Consider the following 17,928-nt stretch of genomic DNA (forward strand, 5'->3'; position numbering starts at 1 on the left):
CAGTGCTCAGAGGACCTCACTCAGGTCCTGGTAGTTCTCAATAGCCCCCCACAGGGCACGCCCCACAGCAGAAGTGCTAAGCAGATAAACACAGGGGACTGAATTTATGTAGGTCAGTTAGGTCAGTATGTCTTTGAGATCCACCTCAGCTTTGAACCTAAAGGTCAAGATGACGATGTGGTGGCCTTGTTGGGGAGCTGTGGAAGACACAGTCCTCGATGTGGAACTGGTAGCTGTAGCCAGGAGGCCTTCGGGCCGAACTTATAGATTGTGTTGGCACCATAGCACCACCTCCCAACCCAAAGCAGACACTGCAATTAGTCACCACCCTCTTTCCCACTGACCTCCTCCCTATGCTAAAACTAATTCCAGTCCGAACTATGCCAGATTGAAGGAAATGAAAAAGCCATGACAACAAAATACAATATGTGATCCTGAACTAGATGCAGTACTGGTGGAGTAAAAAAATTGCTATAAAGGGCACTATTGTGTCTGCTGGCAAAATGAGAATACAGACAGTAGATCAGATAAAAACTAGGTAAATCTGACTGAAGTTGGTAATTGTACTTGGGGGTGTATGAAAGAATATCCTTACTCTTAGGAGGTACTGAGGGGTAAAGGGCTATTATGGATGTAACTTACTCTCAAAAGGCTTGGAAAAATACATTGGAGGTGGGGGGAGGATGCAGAAAGCAAGCATGTAAGAAGACGATCAAATGGAGCAAAATGTTGGCTTCCCTGGTGGCGCAGTGGTTGAGAGTCCGCCTGCCGATGCAGGGGACACGGGTTCGTGCCCCGGGCCGGGAAGATCCCACATGCCGCGAAGCGGCTGGGCCCGTGAGCCATGGCCGCTGAGCCTGTGCGTCCGGAGCCTGTGCTCCACAATGGGAGAGGCCACAACAGTGAGAGGCCCGCGTACCGCAAAAAAAAAAAAGGAAAACAAACAAACAAACAAACAAATGGAGCAAAATGTTAACAATATATTAAAGATTAAAGTGCTACAGATATTCTATATATTATTCTTGCAATTTTTCTGTATGTTTGAAATTATTTTCAAATAAAAAAGTTTTTTTTTCATAATCTGATTTTAAGACTAGACAGGTTGTCTAAAAATAGCTCCTCTACTACCTGAACTTCCACCATTAGAGGTTTCTTTGGATATGACGTATTTTACAGATACCCCTGGACCCCAGCTTCAACTGGGACCGCTTTGTCTTCATGTGTTTTTCTGCATCATAATTGTTTGAAACACACTGTCCTGGAATGTATCTTCATCTGAACATTGGCGCACATCACAAAATGTATAATTGAAATCTTAGGGAGCATCAGTTGATAACTAGCTAAGGGCAAGGCAGAGGAATCACTGATGAGAGGCTAAAGTGTTAGGCGTGGAGAGGTGTCCCATGATAAGCAAAAACGAGCCCTGGTTACAGAGGAGGAAGGGCACCATTATTCGACCACATTCTAATTTGGTGCTGAGCCAGACCTGCAGGGTCGTGGTTCTAAGAACATTCGTGGGTTCTGAGCCAGACTTCTCGAGGCAATCCTGACAACACAATCCTTCCAGATTCACTACATCTGCTCCATCTTAACTGTGCGACAAGATGCTTTCACTTGAGCTGGGGCAGAAGACATCAACAGAACATTCTCTGAAAGAAGGCCAAGGGGATGACATGTCTGCCTTTCTTTTCTCCACCAGTCACCCACAGAGGTCTGTAGTGTGGTTCAGAATCCCATTCTTGGAAACTCCCAGACGTAGAAAATTTGCTCTATCAAATATCTAACTGGGTTAGGTTATGATAACATATCCCTGCTACAAGATTCTCAGAATCCTAAGTGTACTGGTCATAACTTCTTACTTTTTCTCACTATAGAAGATTTCCCATTGTGATGTAAAAAGGGATGCTTCTTAATTTTCACAATCAAGGGAAATATACAGATTCAAGTTTAAGTTCTGGTCTAGGATTGTCTGGAAAAAGTTAAAAGATTTCTGCTTTCTGTGGTTCAGGGAACTGAATGAAGCACTTCATTTTTTTAATGAAATAGTGCATCCTAGTGGCACTTACAGGCACTGCAGAGAAATTTAGGAAGAGGTTTTGTTTTTTTTGTTTTTTCCCTTGGGTAAAAATATATTTGACTCACAGTTGTTCCTTGTGCAGGAAAACCAGGTCTCAAAATGCTTTGTTCTTAATATGAAACTGCTGAAAATTTTTCCTATATGAGAAAGGGAGTATTCATATAACAGTGTTGTCCTTGAGCCCTGAATTTCCAGTGTTTCATTATGCATAAAGCAAATTTCCCTCTGGAAAACCACAAGTGGAAATTTCAAAACAGAATGAAAATAATATTTCAAATCCAAGGGGCACTCATCTCTCACTTTTGCTTAAATTTTAAAGCATTTTCTATCTAAACTGACACTTCTAAAACATACTCGTTTTAGAACTTCTGTTCCGTTCAATAGTAAATAAATATTCGGCCCCATTCTGAACAGGCCCCTTTCACTAAGCCTTCTAGGTCCTTTACCAGCAGGCTCTTAGGATTTCAAGTAGTCACATAGGCTCTGAGCCTGGACCATCTCAGTGTCTGCACATTCCTCTAGCCCAGTTGATGCCAGGAGAGCCACAGCCAGAGGACTCAGAGAAAATTAGCACAGGCCCCGAGACTGACCAAAATGAGGCCAGTCTAAAATAACTCATGTAGGCTTTTTTCTTTTTAATGTGGAAAATACAACCCCCTGCTCAGCTAGCATTTTTTTCTAGGTTTTTGATTTTCATGGCCATGGCCATAGCTACTTTTCAAGCAGGTCTGAGTGTGCCAAGCGTTCCATGAAAAAAGTAGGTCAGCGGAGTATGCAGTGAAGGAGGGTTTGGAGGGTTGGGCAGGGGGTGGCTGGGAGGAAGACAGTGAGTTCAATTTAGGAACAAAAATAATTTTCAACTTCCACACTGTCATGGAAATCATGAAAAGCGGAAAAGTCAGGAGGGGGATAGTCTTTCCTAAGCTTCCACTATGTGACTCTGCGTGAATAGCACTATCCTGGGAGGAGGGCTTTATGTGCATTTTCATTTCATAGATAAGGAATCAGAGGATCAGAGAAAGGCACTGGGGGGAAGGTGGTCTTCAAATCCTCCAGCCAGGATACCACATTCTCACTTTGACAGAACCCAGGGAAAGAGTTTTCAGAGTGAAAACTAGTTCTTACTTATCATTAGAATCTTCATTTAGAGATCAATGAAAATTCTATCAGTTAATGAATGTTTTCAAACACTTTGCCAGGACACCTTTGTTACAAGCTGGTAGGTGAGTGAGGTTTCTCTCTAGCTTTCCCGCCCTCTTCTTCAGGCCTGCCCGCCGGTGTCCCCGCACAGCCCCTGTACCACTGTGCCACGCCCCGACACCCAAGCTTGCCCCTTGGTTCCAGTCTAGAACCTTCTTTCCTATCTTCTCTGTTTTCAGATCGGCCTGGCCGATGTCCTGTTTCCTTCTTGCTCTGCTGCCTATTAGCTTAGATTACACACCTCCATTTTAACAGGAGAACTGGAGCTTCTAGTTGAAGAAATTCTCAGGCAGTGTGGCAAGTGAATGGGAGAGGTACTAGAAGGTACCAGTGGGTATTTTAGCCCTTTTAATTTCATTCTGTTTCAAATATTTCTGTTCTAGACACAATGCTAGGCACTGGAAATACACAGACTGATAAAAGATGATTTTTATCATTCTATTACACCACTTGGAGAGTAATTTATTCCAATGTTTCCTGAGGCTGTTTTTATTACATAGGAAGCCATGTGTGAAGTAAAAAGAAAAAAAAACCTTCTCAATAGATCCTGAGAATATATTCCAATAGTAGAAGCAAAAAAAGAATGTATGTAAGTAAGTGAAGAAAGGAGAGTGATATGCTCAGAACTGTGCAAGATTTAATTACACGTGTTTATTTTCTGCCCCTCTCTCTTTTTTAGATACAACACCACACCCTTTTTCTTTCAACCTCTGAAAGATGACTAAATGATGGATTCCTAGGATTGGTTAAGAAGGAGGTGAAGTGAGGAAACCCTGTTTGTTAGGCTCCCACCATGGCAGGCAGTGAGCTAAGCACTTTCATAAATGTGACTTCATTTAATTCTTACATTGTCATGAGGTAAGTTGAATTAGGCCCATTTTACAAAAGCGGAAACTGAGACTCAGCAAGGCTAAGTAACATACTGTATCTAAGATACAGGAGAAAATACGGGGCTAGAGCACTATAAATGGGGGAAAGGGACATTCCTACTTGTCTTTGGAGTCTTTCTTTCTGTTCCCCAACTTCTGAATGCATACACCTCAAAGAAGCAATACACACTATCTAAGTGCAAAGCACAGGAGGATTGCAAAATAGTACAAGCTCTAGTTGTTCTCCTCAAGGTGACAACAGCATACTTTTGACACACACACACACACACACACACACACAAACAATCCAAACTATATGGAACAAAGACAGGTCATTCTGTGAGAGGGAAGGGAGAGCCTGTGGTTTGGATTTGTCTCGGCAAGGGGGACGTGTGAGAATATTCTAGATGGAGAAAGCAATGATGAGTGAGACTCGATGTTTCAGGACAGGGATGGAGGGCCAGTGTGCCAAGAAGTAGGATTGAGGCAGACTGCAGAGCAGAGCAATGAGAGCAGTGCCTGGAAGACTGGACTAGAGGGGGACTGCAGCATCCCCGGGAGGCAGAGCGTGTGGTGTGTGGTGTGTGTGGGGATATGGAATGTGTAGGGGGTTTGGGGAGGGGAGGAGGTGCGTGGGGGCTGTGTGGGATGTGAGTGTGCAGTGTGTGTGGAATATGGAGTGTGTGTGTGGTGTGTGTGTGTGTATGTTTGTGTATGTGATGTGTGGGGGTGTGTGTGTGGTGGGGGGGATATGGAGTGTGTGTGGGGTGTGTATATGTGGTATGTGGGTGTGGGGGTGGGTGTGTGGTATGTGGGTGTGTGTGTACGTGTGTGTGTGGTGTATGGGTGTATATGTTTGTGTATGTGATGTGTGTGTGTGTGTGTGGTGTGTGGGGATATGGAGTGTGTGTGGGGTGTGTATATGTGGTATGGGGGTATGGGTATGTGTGTGTGGTGTGTGGATTAAGGGGGTATGTGGGTGTGTATGTATATGTGATGTGTGTGAGGGTATGTATGGTAGGGGTGTGTCTCTGTGTGTGGTGTGTGTGTATGGCATGTGTATGGTGTGGGGTGTGTGTGTGAGGGTGTGTGTTGGCATAGGGTGGGATGGGGGTTGGAGGGCTGGGAATAAATATGGATTATGGAGCGAGCACTGGACTGGGACCCAAAGGACAAGGGCTTTGTTGTTGGCTGGAAACACAACATCTCTGAGCTTCAGTTTTCTCCAGCTGTAAGACCAGAAATTGGAGCAGATTATCTCCGAGGTCTGTCCCACATCAATAATTCCAAAACTTCGCCCTACCGCTCCTTTTCTTCTTTTGTCCCCTCCCACCTTCTGCTCAAGGCTATAGAAAATTTTGTCTTTGGTTGGCAAATAGCATTTGTTTTAAATGTGAGAAACAATTGTTTCATTCCATGAACCTGGACAAGCCCTGTCATTATAAAATAGCAAAATCTGTGTCATTATTATTGGGGAATTTTTTAAGTGTAAATAATTTCAAATTAATTGATGTAGTTTCCATTAAACCAATGTCATTTCTTCCACCACACCCACTTGCTTTTACTGAACTGTTATTTTATATAATGCCACTTTTTAATATTAGGGGCCCCATGAGAAAGAGCCCAAGGAATCCCACTGCTGTGTTTACTATAAGGATATTTTTTGAAGATATTAATTACACAATGAAGAACCATGAGAGAACTTTCTCTCTGGTCTCCACATCAGAGAGAAGTGTTCCATCCCTGAGCAGCTGGCTCGTGTTCACCTAAAGGACTCTGAGACTTCTGTAAAGAGCTCCATGGCCCTCTTCCCAGCTTGGTGCTACTGGAAAGCACAGAGCCAAATCCAGGTGCAAGGGCATGGCTTGCCCGTGTCACCCTCAGTCACCCCAGGCTGCCTTCCTTTCCTGTTCTTAATCTTTCTAGGTCTCATCCTTTTTTTGTTTGTTTTGGCCACACCACGTGGCTTGTGGGATCTTAGTTCCCTAACCAGGGGATTGAACTCAGCAGTGAAAGCACGGAGTCCTAACCACTGGACCACCAGTGAATTACCTCTTTTTTAATTTATTTTTATCTTTCTGAATCATATGCAGTTGGGCACCTTAAATACCTCTGGAAACAAGGAGGTTTAAAAATAAATAAATAAACACAACAAATCGTCTGTACAACTGAAAGCTTTGTTTTTTAGACCAGGGGTCAGCAAATTATGGCCTACTGGCCAAATCTGGCCTGCCACTTGTTTTCATACGGTCTGTAAGATAAGATTGGCTTTTTTTTTTAATGGTTTGGGAGGAAAAAAAGGAAGAAGATTTGTGGTATGAGAAAATTATATGAAACTCAAATTTCAGCATCCATAAGTAAAGTGTAATTGGAACATAGCCACGCCCACTCTTTTGCTTATTGTCGATGGCTGCTTCCACCTACAAGGGCAGAGTTCAGCAGGTAGGACAAAGGCAGATGTGGCCCATGATCTTAAAATATCTACTATGTGGCCTTTTACAGAAAAAGTTTGGGGTCCCTTGGATTAGACCTTCATCTTACATCCATTTGAGTTCCTCCCGGCTTATGTATTATAAAATTGCTTCAAAGCTGGGTGTCTACTGCATCCTTACTCCATCTAGATTGTTTCTGTGCTTTGTCCATAAAACTAATTCTCAGTGTACTTCTACTTTGACCCAAGCTCAGGTTCACTGTCTGGCTCAGAGTTCAATGCTTTGTAATAGAGATAGCCTCTTAGAAATAACTGAAGGAACCTCTTGGGTGACTATTTCATAGATATTTAAAAAATGAATTCACAAAAAACTTCTATTTTTGCTGAAAATTCTAAGCCAACAGAAGGATCGACACAGCAACTTGGCACTTTTTACACCACATTCAAACAATTTCCTCGCATTTCTTTTCAGTTGATACATGTGTTTGCATATTTACTGATTTTTTTTCTTCCCCTGGTCACCCTTAGTTAGAAATATAACCAAGTCTCCATGGAAACACAACATAATGCTCTCTCACAGATGATCGAGGGACCCAAGCAGCTGCTATTGGGCTGAAGGCTGCAATGGCATCTGACCAAATTAGGAAGAGAAAACAGCTTACCCGGCTCTTCCAGACCTCTCAGAATTCTAAGCTCAGCATGGAAACCTACACAGATTGTGAATTACTGCAGATTTTTTAAAACCTTCTCTTATTATTTTTAACCACTTTATTGAGATATAATTTACATACATACAATTCACCCATTTAAAGTACAACATAATGATTTTTAGCATATTCACAGGGTTATTACTGCAAAGTTTTTAATTCTTTCTTTTCTTTCTGAGAATACTCTATCTTATCCATTTGTATGTTTCAGCTATAGGGGGCTTACATCCCCCGCCCCCAGAATGACTGACAGGAGACACAGAATAAGCAGGAAGGGAACCTACATTTAGTGAACACCTACTGTGTGTTAGGAACTTACATGTCACACCTACTTATATGACTCCCAGTGTCACACAGTTTGTAAAGCAGAAGAGCTGGGATTTGAACTCTGGCCTGATTAACTCCAAAGCCCATTCTCTTTCCACTACACATGAAATAATACCCTTCAGAAAGAAGAAAATAGAAAAGGCAGGTTGAACGAGGTCTTTTAACATAGCCATGGTCTTGGGGGGAGGTGGAAACCAAGGTAAAGAAGAATATAAAAGTCTCCTCACCTAACCCCAACGATGCCTATAAGAAGTCAAGGTCAAAAGCCAGGTTGGGCAGGAACCAAGAGAACCTGGATACTCTTCCTTAAAAATCCATCCCTAATGCTTAAAGGAGAATGTTTTAAATAAGGATACTTAATAAGTGCCTTGAAAAAAGAATAGACAAAGTACTATGGACATTTGGAGAAAGGAGTGGGGAGGGGTAAAGGTGACATGTGTCAGGAAGAGGTGGCAGAGAATAGCATGTTCATCATAATTCAAAGCCTTGGCTATTTTCTGGGGCCAAGTATCTATTTAACTGTACTTTCTCTCCTCATATTCTGATCTAGGAACAATGATCTTCTAAGTCCCATTTCTTACTAGAATGTGGTCTAGTGGCACATATGCTTGCCTAAGAGCCTGCCTCTGTGAGAAGGACCTGCCAGCCTTGCTCTCCAAGGCATCTTGAAGAGTCACCTCAGAACTGTACTCTCAAGCCATGCAGAGGATGGGATCTGTAGGTGTGCCTGGGAAACCAGGCTGGGATGACTGCTCCCCTCAAGCAGGTGGGCTCCAAGCCCCCACCCTCAACTAGGACACCTTTGTTCTTACCTATTTGAAGGGAGCATTCCTGTGTTCCATAAGTGCTTAAAAAACACTGTCCTAGAACATATCTTTGTCTGAACACTGGCACACATCACAAAATATGTAGTACATATTCAAACCAGGACTTTAAGAGAAAGAGGCCTGCCCTCTGAAGATTTATAGAAGTGTTCATGGTGATACCACCCATCCTGGGACAAAGATGCAAAGACAGATTGTTTTTCAAACAGTGAAACAGTCCATCTTCACCAGATCTATATTCCACCACTATTACCACTGAGGGTCAAGGAAAGCATGGAGAATAGAGTGAGAGAATATGGAGAGGCAGAGAGAAGGCAGCTCCTTCTAGTAAAGACAGATTCAGGAAAGGTGGGTGAGGAATGACATCATCTCCTCCTCCATCCCAGGGTGTGGAGCCATAGGTTCTCTTGGAAAGGTTGGTGGATTCTTCTTAGGCTCCACTTCTAAAGCATGATGGGGTGAGCTGTCTTATGTTTATACGCCCTATAAACCTAGAAGAGTTCATTCCTCTTCTGCAGGAGCCCTTTATTGCATAGTCTGTGTGAAATACTTTGCTCTCCAGAGATGAGCTATCTCATTGCAAATTGCTTTATTAATCAAACTAGCTGATAACTAGAGCAGTAGGTACTGCATTAAAATAGACCTTTTGATTATAGAAAAATAAAATCATTTAGGGACATCTTGTCTATGCAGAAACAATCTTATTCTGTGAACTGGAAGTTTTGACTTGAGCTAAGACAACTGTTCTTTATAAATGCTAAGGGCTTGGGGTTTTGTTTTTTGTTTTTGTTTTTGTTTTCAGTTTCCAGCACCTTTGTCCTTCTGAACAGCTTTTGCTCAGCTTCCTGGATATTTAAAACTCTAGGCATTTGTCAAGGAAGTACTTGTGCGGGTACAGCTGGGTGATTTAGCTAAGCACAGACATATCTTATAGAGGTTTGAACAATAATTGCTCAGAAAAAGAATGATCTTCCCATTCCAGAGCAATTTTAAAAGATTATACATCCAACCCCATACTAGGAGAAAATTTCTCCCTTTTGTTAATCTTTCACAGAATAAATGATGGTATTGGAAGGTTAGAGAACAACCAGTAATTTATCTTGGGCTACACTGATAAAAAGTGCTGTCATTTCAAGAATCTGCTCAGCCTCATGAACTACTTTATTAGCTATTAGCACAACCACATGATTCAGGCTTAAAAGAAAATAACAGCCTTGAAGGCCAGGCAGCATTAAAAAAATTCTAGTCTTAATTTATAAATTCCCTTAAGAAGAAGAGAGCACCCATTCTTCATTATGACCTGCTAAATCACATACTTTTGCTTAAGTATCAAGCCAAAGACATTTCTAATTGCACAAGGTTGGGAACTTCCATAGGTGAATTTGACTATCTTTATGTAATCTTTCAAGCGAAGAGAAAGTGGACAAATTAAAGCTTGAAAAAATAAGGCAGCCCAAGAAGAGGGCTCACTGCGTTCACTTTTCTTTTCCTATTGCTATATAGTATTTTTTTTTTGCTATTTCAATCCTTCTTTCTTTAATAACAACAACCTCTGACTTCAGTGCAGTGCCCTGGTTGGATAACATTGCAACCAGCAAGTACCTGTAAGCCATGCCCGTCTCTGCCCTGGTGGTTTCCTGCAACGAAATTCCATGGACACGTAAAAACTTCTCCAGATATTTCCGTTCCGCTGCTCCACTGGGCCTAACAGGCCAACAGGCTGCCTGAGGCGGAGGCTTTGTTACTGCTAGGTGCCGTCTACATTTCAGAGCCGATTCGCTGGATTTGGGCAGACCCAGCTTGGGGCTGGGGATGTCTGCACAAGCAGGTTTATACAGATGCATGCTTCAAAAACTCAAGGAAGCAAAGCTAACTTCACAGTAACTAGCTCTAAGACTGGCTGTATCTTGCTATGATTATCTTGGGTTATCTAGCTTTGGTGTGTCCCTAAAAGGGAGCAGCTTGTTTTCCTTAGATGTCCCTTATCGTTTTTGTATGCGAGCAGGCTCCTAAGCTCCTGGCAGAACTGCTGGTTATTCTGCTGGTTATAAGTCCCTGCCAAAGCCTGTGCAAAACGAAGCCTGACCAAGGCCAATCGCATTTCTTGTCCCTGTAAAGTTTACAAAGTCGAACTTAAGCAACCCCTTATTGGCCCTGGGGGAAAAAAAATATGGGCACCCTTCCCCATGTCTTTCTATTTAGGTAAAAGGAAATATTTTGGTGGGAGATAGGCCAAATATTCTCTTCTCATAAGCCTTGGGGATGATTCATGAGTGTGTAATGAGACCTCTCTAAATCATCAAATATTCCATAATCAAATAATTTATTATACTAGTGACATGATTCATTTGGGTGAAAGACCCACTAACATTTTTCTTTTTCAGATGTTACAGTCAAATGATAGGAAATATTAATAAGGTGACCTTAAAAAGCAAAGGACCCACACAAATATGCCCAACTGATTTTTGACAAAGATGCAAGAGCAATTCAATAGAAGCATAGGCATTTTGACAAATGGTGCTGGAGCAACTGGACATTCATAAGCAAAAACAAACAAAAAAAATTAATGAACCCTTGACTAAAACCTCACATTTTTACAAAAATTAACTCAAAATGGATCACAGACATAAATATAAAATGTAAAACTAGAAAACTTCTAGGTAAAAACATAGGAGAAAACCTTCAGGAACTAGGGCTAAGAGAAGAATCTTAGACTTGATGCCAAAAGCACAATCCATAAAAGGAAAAAATTATAGATTGTATCACATCAACATTCAAAACTTTTGATCTGTGAATGACCCTGTAAAGTGAATGAAAAAAGCAAATTACAGACTGAGAGAAAGTATTTGCAAATCACATATCCGACAAGGAACTTATATCTAGAACATATAAAGAAACAAAAACTCAAACTCAAGAATAAAAGCATAAACTATCCAATGAGCAAATGGACAAAAGGTATAAACAAACATTTCACTGAGGAGGAATGGCAAATAAGCACATGAAAAGATGTTTAATTATTAACCATTAGGGAAAATGCAAACTAAATTCACAATGAGATATCACTACACACCTATCAAAATAGCTAAAATAAAATGATAACACTTGGGGCTTCCCTGGTGGCGCAGTGGTTGAGAGTCCGCCTGCCGATGCAGGGGACACAGGTTCGTGCCCCGGACTGGGAGGATCCCACATGCCGCAGAGCGGCTGGGCCCGTGAGCCATGGCCACTGGGCCTGCGCGTCCGGAGCCTGTGCTCCGCAATGGGAGAGGCCACAACAGTGAGAGGCCCGCATACCGCAAAAAAAAAAAAAAAATGATAACACTAAATGCTGACAAGGATTCAGAGAACCTGGATCACTCATAAACTGCTGGTAGGAATATAAAATTGTACCACCACTTCCAAAAAGAGTATGGCAGTTTCTTATAAAGCTAAACACACCAAACTTACCATATGAAATAGAAATTTACTCTTGAGAAATGAAATCTATGTTCACACAAAAACCTGTACACAAATGTTCATAGAAGGTTTATTCATAACAGCCCCAAACTGGAAACAGCCCAAATTTTCTACAAAGGATGAATGGTAAACCACGGTATGTCCACGTTATGAATACTACTCAGCAATAAAAAGGAATGAACTACTGATACAAACATTGTGGGTAAATCTTATGCTGAATGACAAAAAGCCAATGCCAAAGGTTACACACTGTATGATTCCAATTATATCACATTCTTGAACTGACAGAATTATAGAGATGGAGAACCAGTTAGTGGTTGCCAGGTGAGAGGGAAGAAGGCAGGGAAGGTACCTCTGGCTATAAAAGGGTAGACAAGGCTTTCTTGTGCTGGGACTGTTATGTGTCTTGACTATGGTGGCGGACACACCAATTTACACATGTGCTAAAATTTCATAGAATACACACACACACACACACACACACACTCACGAGTGCATGTAAAATGAGTGAAGTCTGAATAAGTTCAATGGCTTGTATCATTGTCAATTTCCTAATTGTGATGTTGAACTGTAGTTATGTAAGATGTCATCGTTGGGGAAAACTGGGTAAGGGGGATATGGGATCTCTCTGTATTGTTTCTTACAACTGCATGTGAGTCCATAATTATCTGAAAATAAAAAGTTTTAAAAAAAGCAAAAAGTCTCCTCATATAAGGTCCTTCCACCTTGTGATTCCAGCTGTGACTCTCCTCCAACCATGACTCCTGGACATGAATGGTTCATGCAGTTCAACAGGCTTCCTGCTCCCAGCCCACCAATCACCATATCTTTGCTCACTTGGTTTCTAGCCAGTCCCTTCAAATGTTCCCTTAAAGCTCACCTCCTCTAGGAATTCTTCCCCGAGATCCCAGCCCCTGGTATACAATCATTCCTTGAAATTCATCTTGCAATTCACTTCTAAGGCATTCACTTAACAATTCTAAACTGTTCCCAAACATTTGCACATCCCCAATGGTTTCTGCCATATTTTTGTAACACCTGTACCATTATTTATTTACTGTTTGGAGTTAGCTTGCGTTTTTTAACCTAAATGTTATGAACTGAATGTTTGTGTCCCTCCAAATTTTCATGTGTTGAAATTAATCTCCATTGTGATGGTATTTGAAAATGAGGTCTTTGAGAGGTGATTAACTCATGAGAGTGGAGCCCTCATGAATGGGATTAGTGCCCTTACAAGATGAGGCCAGAGAGCTAACTCACTCTCCTTCTGCCATATGAGGACACAGCAAAATATGGTTGTCTGTAAAACAGGAAAAGGGCTCTCAGCAGAACCTGACCATGCTGACACCCTGATCTTGGACTTCCTAACCTCCAGAACTATGAAAAGTAAGTGTTTGTCGCTTAAACCACATACTCTATAGTAATTTGTTATAGCAACCCTAACTAAGACATTCAGTAAGGAAACATTATATTACAAGCATCACAAAAAGAAAAACTTTATCACTTGTAATAAAATAGAATGCAAACTGTAAAAAATAAATAAAATTTAAAATGAAGGATAGTATTAAATTGTAGGTGGAAATTATTGGTGTCCAAATGTCCTATCTTTTCAGTTTTTATTGAGAAGATTAAAAGGAGTTAGAGAGGTATTTAAGGTATTTTAACACAGATCTGAGACTTTCTTTTTTTTCCTCTTTTTTTTTTAGGTTATCAGAAGAATTGAGAGGAAATTGAAACTGGAATATACCACCTTCACAATTGGAATCAAATTTATTTAATGCCCTATCTGTGTACACACTAAAATCATCTCCTTGTCCATCAGTGGTACTTGTACCTACCTTGAGAAACACAGAATGATAATATATTGCCCCAGAGTATTAGATACTTCCTCCTGCAAGTGCACATCTAACTCCCCCTCTAGACTTACTCCTCTTTGAGGGGAGGGACGACTGTATCTGGCAAAAGCTTGCGACCTCCATAATAATCAGCATGGTGTTCTGTGCACGATCGACACTTCAAAGATATTAATGGTTTACTTGCTTGAATTTTAAATTCCCCAAAGCTACCTTCCCCTTTGTCAGTCTGTTTCCATTTTCACCCCAGCAGCCAAAGCTCTGAGCCTCAAGAGAGAAATAAAAGCTTACAAAGAGAAGGCCAGAAAAGTTAGAAGAGAAATCAGGCAGCAGGACAGAGTTAAAGAGAAACTCAAATTCCCAAGTAAAGTTGTATCTATTGTTCAATCACTTACACTAGCCACTGGTTAAATCAGCCACAGAAGTGGTTCCTCCAGTGGAGTTCCCACCAAGGAAGAAACAGAGGTGAACTAGAAGAGCAGTCATGAATAATGAGACATGAGCCCCCTTCAATGTTTTTTTCTGCCCTCTGAATATGGAACCAGGCCCAAGAGAGGAGAAAGGGACGAGAAAGCCAGTTTGTCTGAAACTGAAGTTTCTTTTCACTAAGTTCTAAAAGTTGAAAACTGTCATAAAAAGTCCCAGTTTGAAGATGGGGAGTAGAAACTATATAAGGGAACTGTGTGTCCTTTTGGCTGTCAATGCAAATGCAAATCAATTTTAAATGACAAGTATAAGACTATAAGAAATGGCTCTGAGCAGCTAGGGGGACAGGTAATGTCTGTCTTTCTGTCTTTCTGTGTCTCAGGATGATAATTATTACATACTGTTCAGAATCTTTAAGTATTATGCAAACCCAGGGTCAGCAGAGTGTGGGAAAAATGACATGGCCAACTGATGAGAGTGATGCTTCCGACCATGTTCTGTTGATGCGGTGCAAGAGGCCCTGGGACTTAGAAGTCACAAATAGAAGCTCACATAGCCCTGGATGGTGAACAGGCTTTATCCACACCTGCTCAGCATTCATAAATAACTGTGTGACCTTGGGCAGGTCTTGACCTCTCTGTCCCCTTAGTTTTTTTATGGGCTCAGACTTAAGTAATCTCTAAGATTCTTCTAGATCTGATGTCCTGTGAGTCTTAAAAATTACTTGGGCTAAACATTCTGCAGAGATGAAGACCCTTCCTGTGTTGACTCAATGAATTATTAGCTAGTTCTCTAAGATACCAGGCCCATGAGATTGATGCTATTATTCCTGGAATATACCAATTGTATTTATAGCCTAATTTTAAACTTTTGTTGGCTAAAGAGGTGACTTATTAAACACCGTATCCTAGATTTATGGACAGGGTACAGTCATCTAAAAATTGTCTTGGACTACAGTTGAAAACCGAGGCAGGAGCTAGTGAGGCCAGGGGAATGGGACTGTGTTTCCATGGCTGGGGTAAAGGACTGCTGGTTCTGTCCAAATGAATTGAGACAAGAGACACCAGACCACAGATCCGACCCTGCCTTCCCACTCCGATTACTTATGGGAACTACGTCCTTTTGCTCTGCAGGTGATGCTGTGACAGAAAGCAGTCACCTGACTGAATCGTCTGCCTCCAATCCCGCTGAGAACCATCAGAGAAGTTTCTCTTCTTGTCATTACCATCTTCTCTTCACCTTTGCCAGAGCTCCCTGCATGTCTAGTTGTATGTGGTGAGAGCACAGTTAAAGATGTGTGGGTCGTATGAACACCACACAATGAAGAAAACATTACCTTTGCTCTTTACTGCGAGAAGCTCACAGTAGAGGGGAGGAGGGAGACCAGTAAAGGCTACAGAGCAGTGCACTATGAGCTACAATACCGGCAAGCAGTGAGGAGACATGGAAACCCAGCGTCAGTGACAGCAGCAGGAAAGGGAAGGGGTTGGAAGGGTGGAGGGAGTTCTTTCAGAGGTTTGCAATCAAGCAAGAAGGCTAATCTTGAAAGTCTGTTTATCATTGATTGGACCTTTTCTAGACAATCCCTCTCACCTCCTTTTAGGCCAAAATGTATTCAGGAATAGAATAAAACAGTCCCAGCAGGACTGGGGAGGGGACATACATTCAGTGCATGGGGTTACAGCATGGGAGTAATGGAGAACCCCTGTTAAGGCAGCCTCAGCTCCCAAAGACAGCTCCTCCACCTCAGTCTCAGCCCGCTTTATCTCTTCTCCTTATCCCCGCAGTGTATATTATACACTATTGCACTACAACATAAAAACAACCCTTCCCCAAGGTGTAATTGTCATATTGCTAACATATGCATAGATATATACATTGTAGCCTTGTCTTAGGAAAAACAGAAGCATACTTAAGGGCTACGAGGTCTTCGGGTCTCTTCCTTGACTAAAGGGCTTGTGGGCAGGGCTGACCCTTGGTATTTCACTGCACCTTCATTTATCCCACACTGACCCACATCTACAACCAGAAAGCATCTTTGAATTTTGGCATTTGGAGCAAGTCTCCCTTCACTACTTTGGGTGTGACTCTCTTGCTCTTTCTGCAAGTGTCCCAAAAGATGGCAAAACGTGGACTTTGTTCTAAGGCTAATGCAAAGGAAGTGGCCAATGGGGCCGCAATGTGCAAAAGTACACTCTGTGGCCAGAAATGCCTTGAGAGATGGCCACTGGGGACACAGAGTGCCTTGGAGAAGAGGTAGGTGAGGAGGAAGCAAGGTGGGAGGTGAGGCCTTAGTCCTATTATATGGGCTTCACACTCTCTTTTTAAGTAATGTTGAGCCACAGAAGGTTTGAGGTCAGGATAGTGCTGTGGTCACATGCTGTCGAATCATCACTGAAGCAATGCTTCCAAAATACTAAGAGCACGTTCCCCCCTTATCCCAGTCTGCTTTGGCCTGGCTTGGAGAATTTCCACAGATTTGGGGCAGAGTATGGTAGAAAGAGCATGGACTGTGAAAGAAGGAAGACTTGGGTTAGATTCCTACCCCTACAGCACAGTAGTGGATTGACCATGGGCACTTTCTGAGTGCCATTTCTTCCTCTGGAAAATACACCTCACCATATTACAACACAGGCTGTTGCAAAGATTAAAGGGAATATGGTATTTGAATAGCTGGCACAGAATGAATGGTGGCTGTTGTTATAGCACCTGCTGCATTGCACAGCTCCAGGGGTTGCCCATCGACACTGCAGCCTGTGTGGATGATGCCCTGGTGTTGCAGTGAACAGCAGGCCTGGCTGTATGCATCCGATGTGGACAGACTGAGCAAGCAACAATTTTCAGGAGATTTCAATGCTATGGGTTACATGACTGCAAAATGGACAGGATGGCTTTAAATATGGGTCTACGGCCTCTACCCTCTTCACTTTCTCCTTCCTAAAGAGACGTGAAAGATTATCTGGATAAAGTTGATTTGTTCCTCATCTGGCGAGAAATCCCTCCATCCCTCCTTAAGCATCTACTCAGAAAGCAGATTTGAAAGCGGCAGAGAATCCCTCACCTCTGCGGTTACTGCTCCTGCTCTGCCAACAGGCCCATCCATCGTCTTCTGCACATTATTCTTTCAGGGTCTAGAACTTGTCCGAGACAAGGCTGGGAGGCCTATAGGTAAACCTCAGCAACAAACCAAGGCCTAAAAATGTATAGTTTCAGTGCTGTGATACGACACACTGCTGAGAGGTCTTATTGGGACCATTCTGTCTGAACCAATCTACCTCTTCATCATCTTCTTCTGGGCACTTAAGATTAATCTAAAAAATCTATGATTCTACTGAAACTGTAAGAAATCTTAGAAATCAGCTGGTTCAATTCTCTTGTTTTACCAATGAGGAAAGAAACATGCAGGTAAATTGGCAACATTAAAAGTCAGTTATTGTAAGGACTGGAATAAAGTACAAGTTTCCAGGAGCTTTAGAAGCCAGACGGACAGGAGTTTAAAGCCTTGCCCAACAATGTACTACTGTGTGATGTGAGTGCTCTCTGAGTTTTCTGTTTCTTCCTCAGAAAAATGGGGAAAACAATATTACCTCCTCAGAGTTAACTATGCTAAATTGGTTTATGTATTTTGAAGCCCCACATGTACTACCTTGCCTCTTGAAATGTCATTTCACTGCATCATAATAGTAAATGTTTCATCACTGACTGAAGTGCCAAGGCAATTCTGTTGAAAAACAACCTGCTGAAAAACCCACCCTGTC

The 17,928-nt window shown here is 42.0% G+C and overlaps 1 protein-coding gene across 3 annotated transcripts in view; it reads right to left on the reverse strand.

Annotated features, from left to right (window-relative positions):
• Positions 1–17,928, reverse strand: part of KCNAB1 (potassium voltage-gated channel subfamily A regulatory beta subunit 1) — a gene marked incomplete at its 5' end in the record, with an annotated part of 420,311 nt that overhangs the window by 379,536 nt on the left and 22,847 nt on the right. The window contains one exon of one of the 3 annotated variants that reach the window (XM_082625458.1): positions 10,038–10,279. The exons of the other annotated variants lie outside the window; for them this stretch is intronic. Coding sequence (XP_082481584.1) covers positions 10,038–10,279 — 242 coding nt within the window. Of the gene's footprint in view, positions 1–10,037; positions 10,280–17,928 lie in introns of those variants that run through there. 3 annotated transcript variants of the gene reach the window in all.

This window comes from Mesoplodon mirus (assembly GCF_964341445.2).
Source record: "Mesoplodon mirus genome assembly, chromosome: 6".
Classification (NCBI taxonomy): domain Eukaryota; kingdom Metazoa; phylum Chordata; class Mammalia; order Artiodactyla; family Ziphiidae; genus Mesoplodon; species Mesoplodon mirus.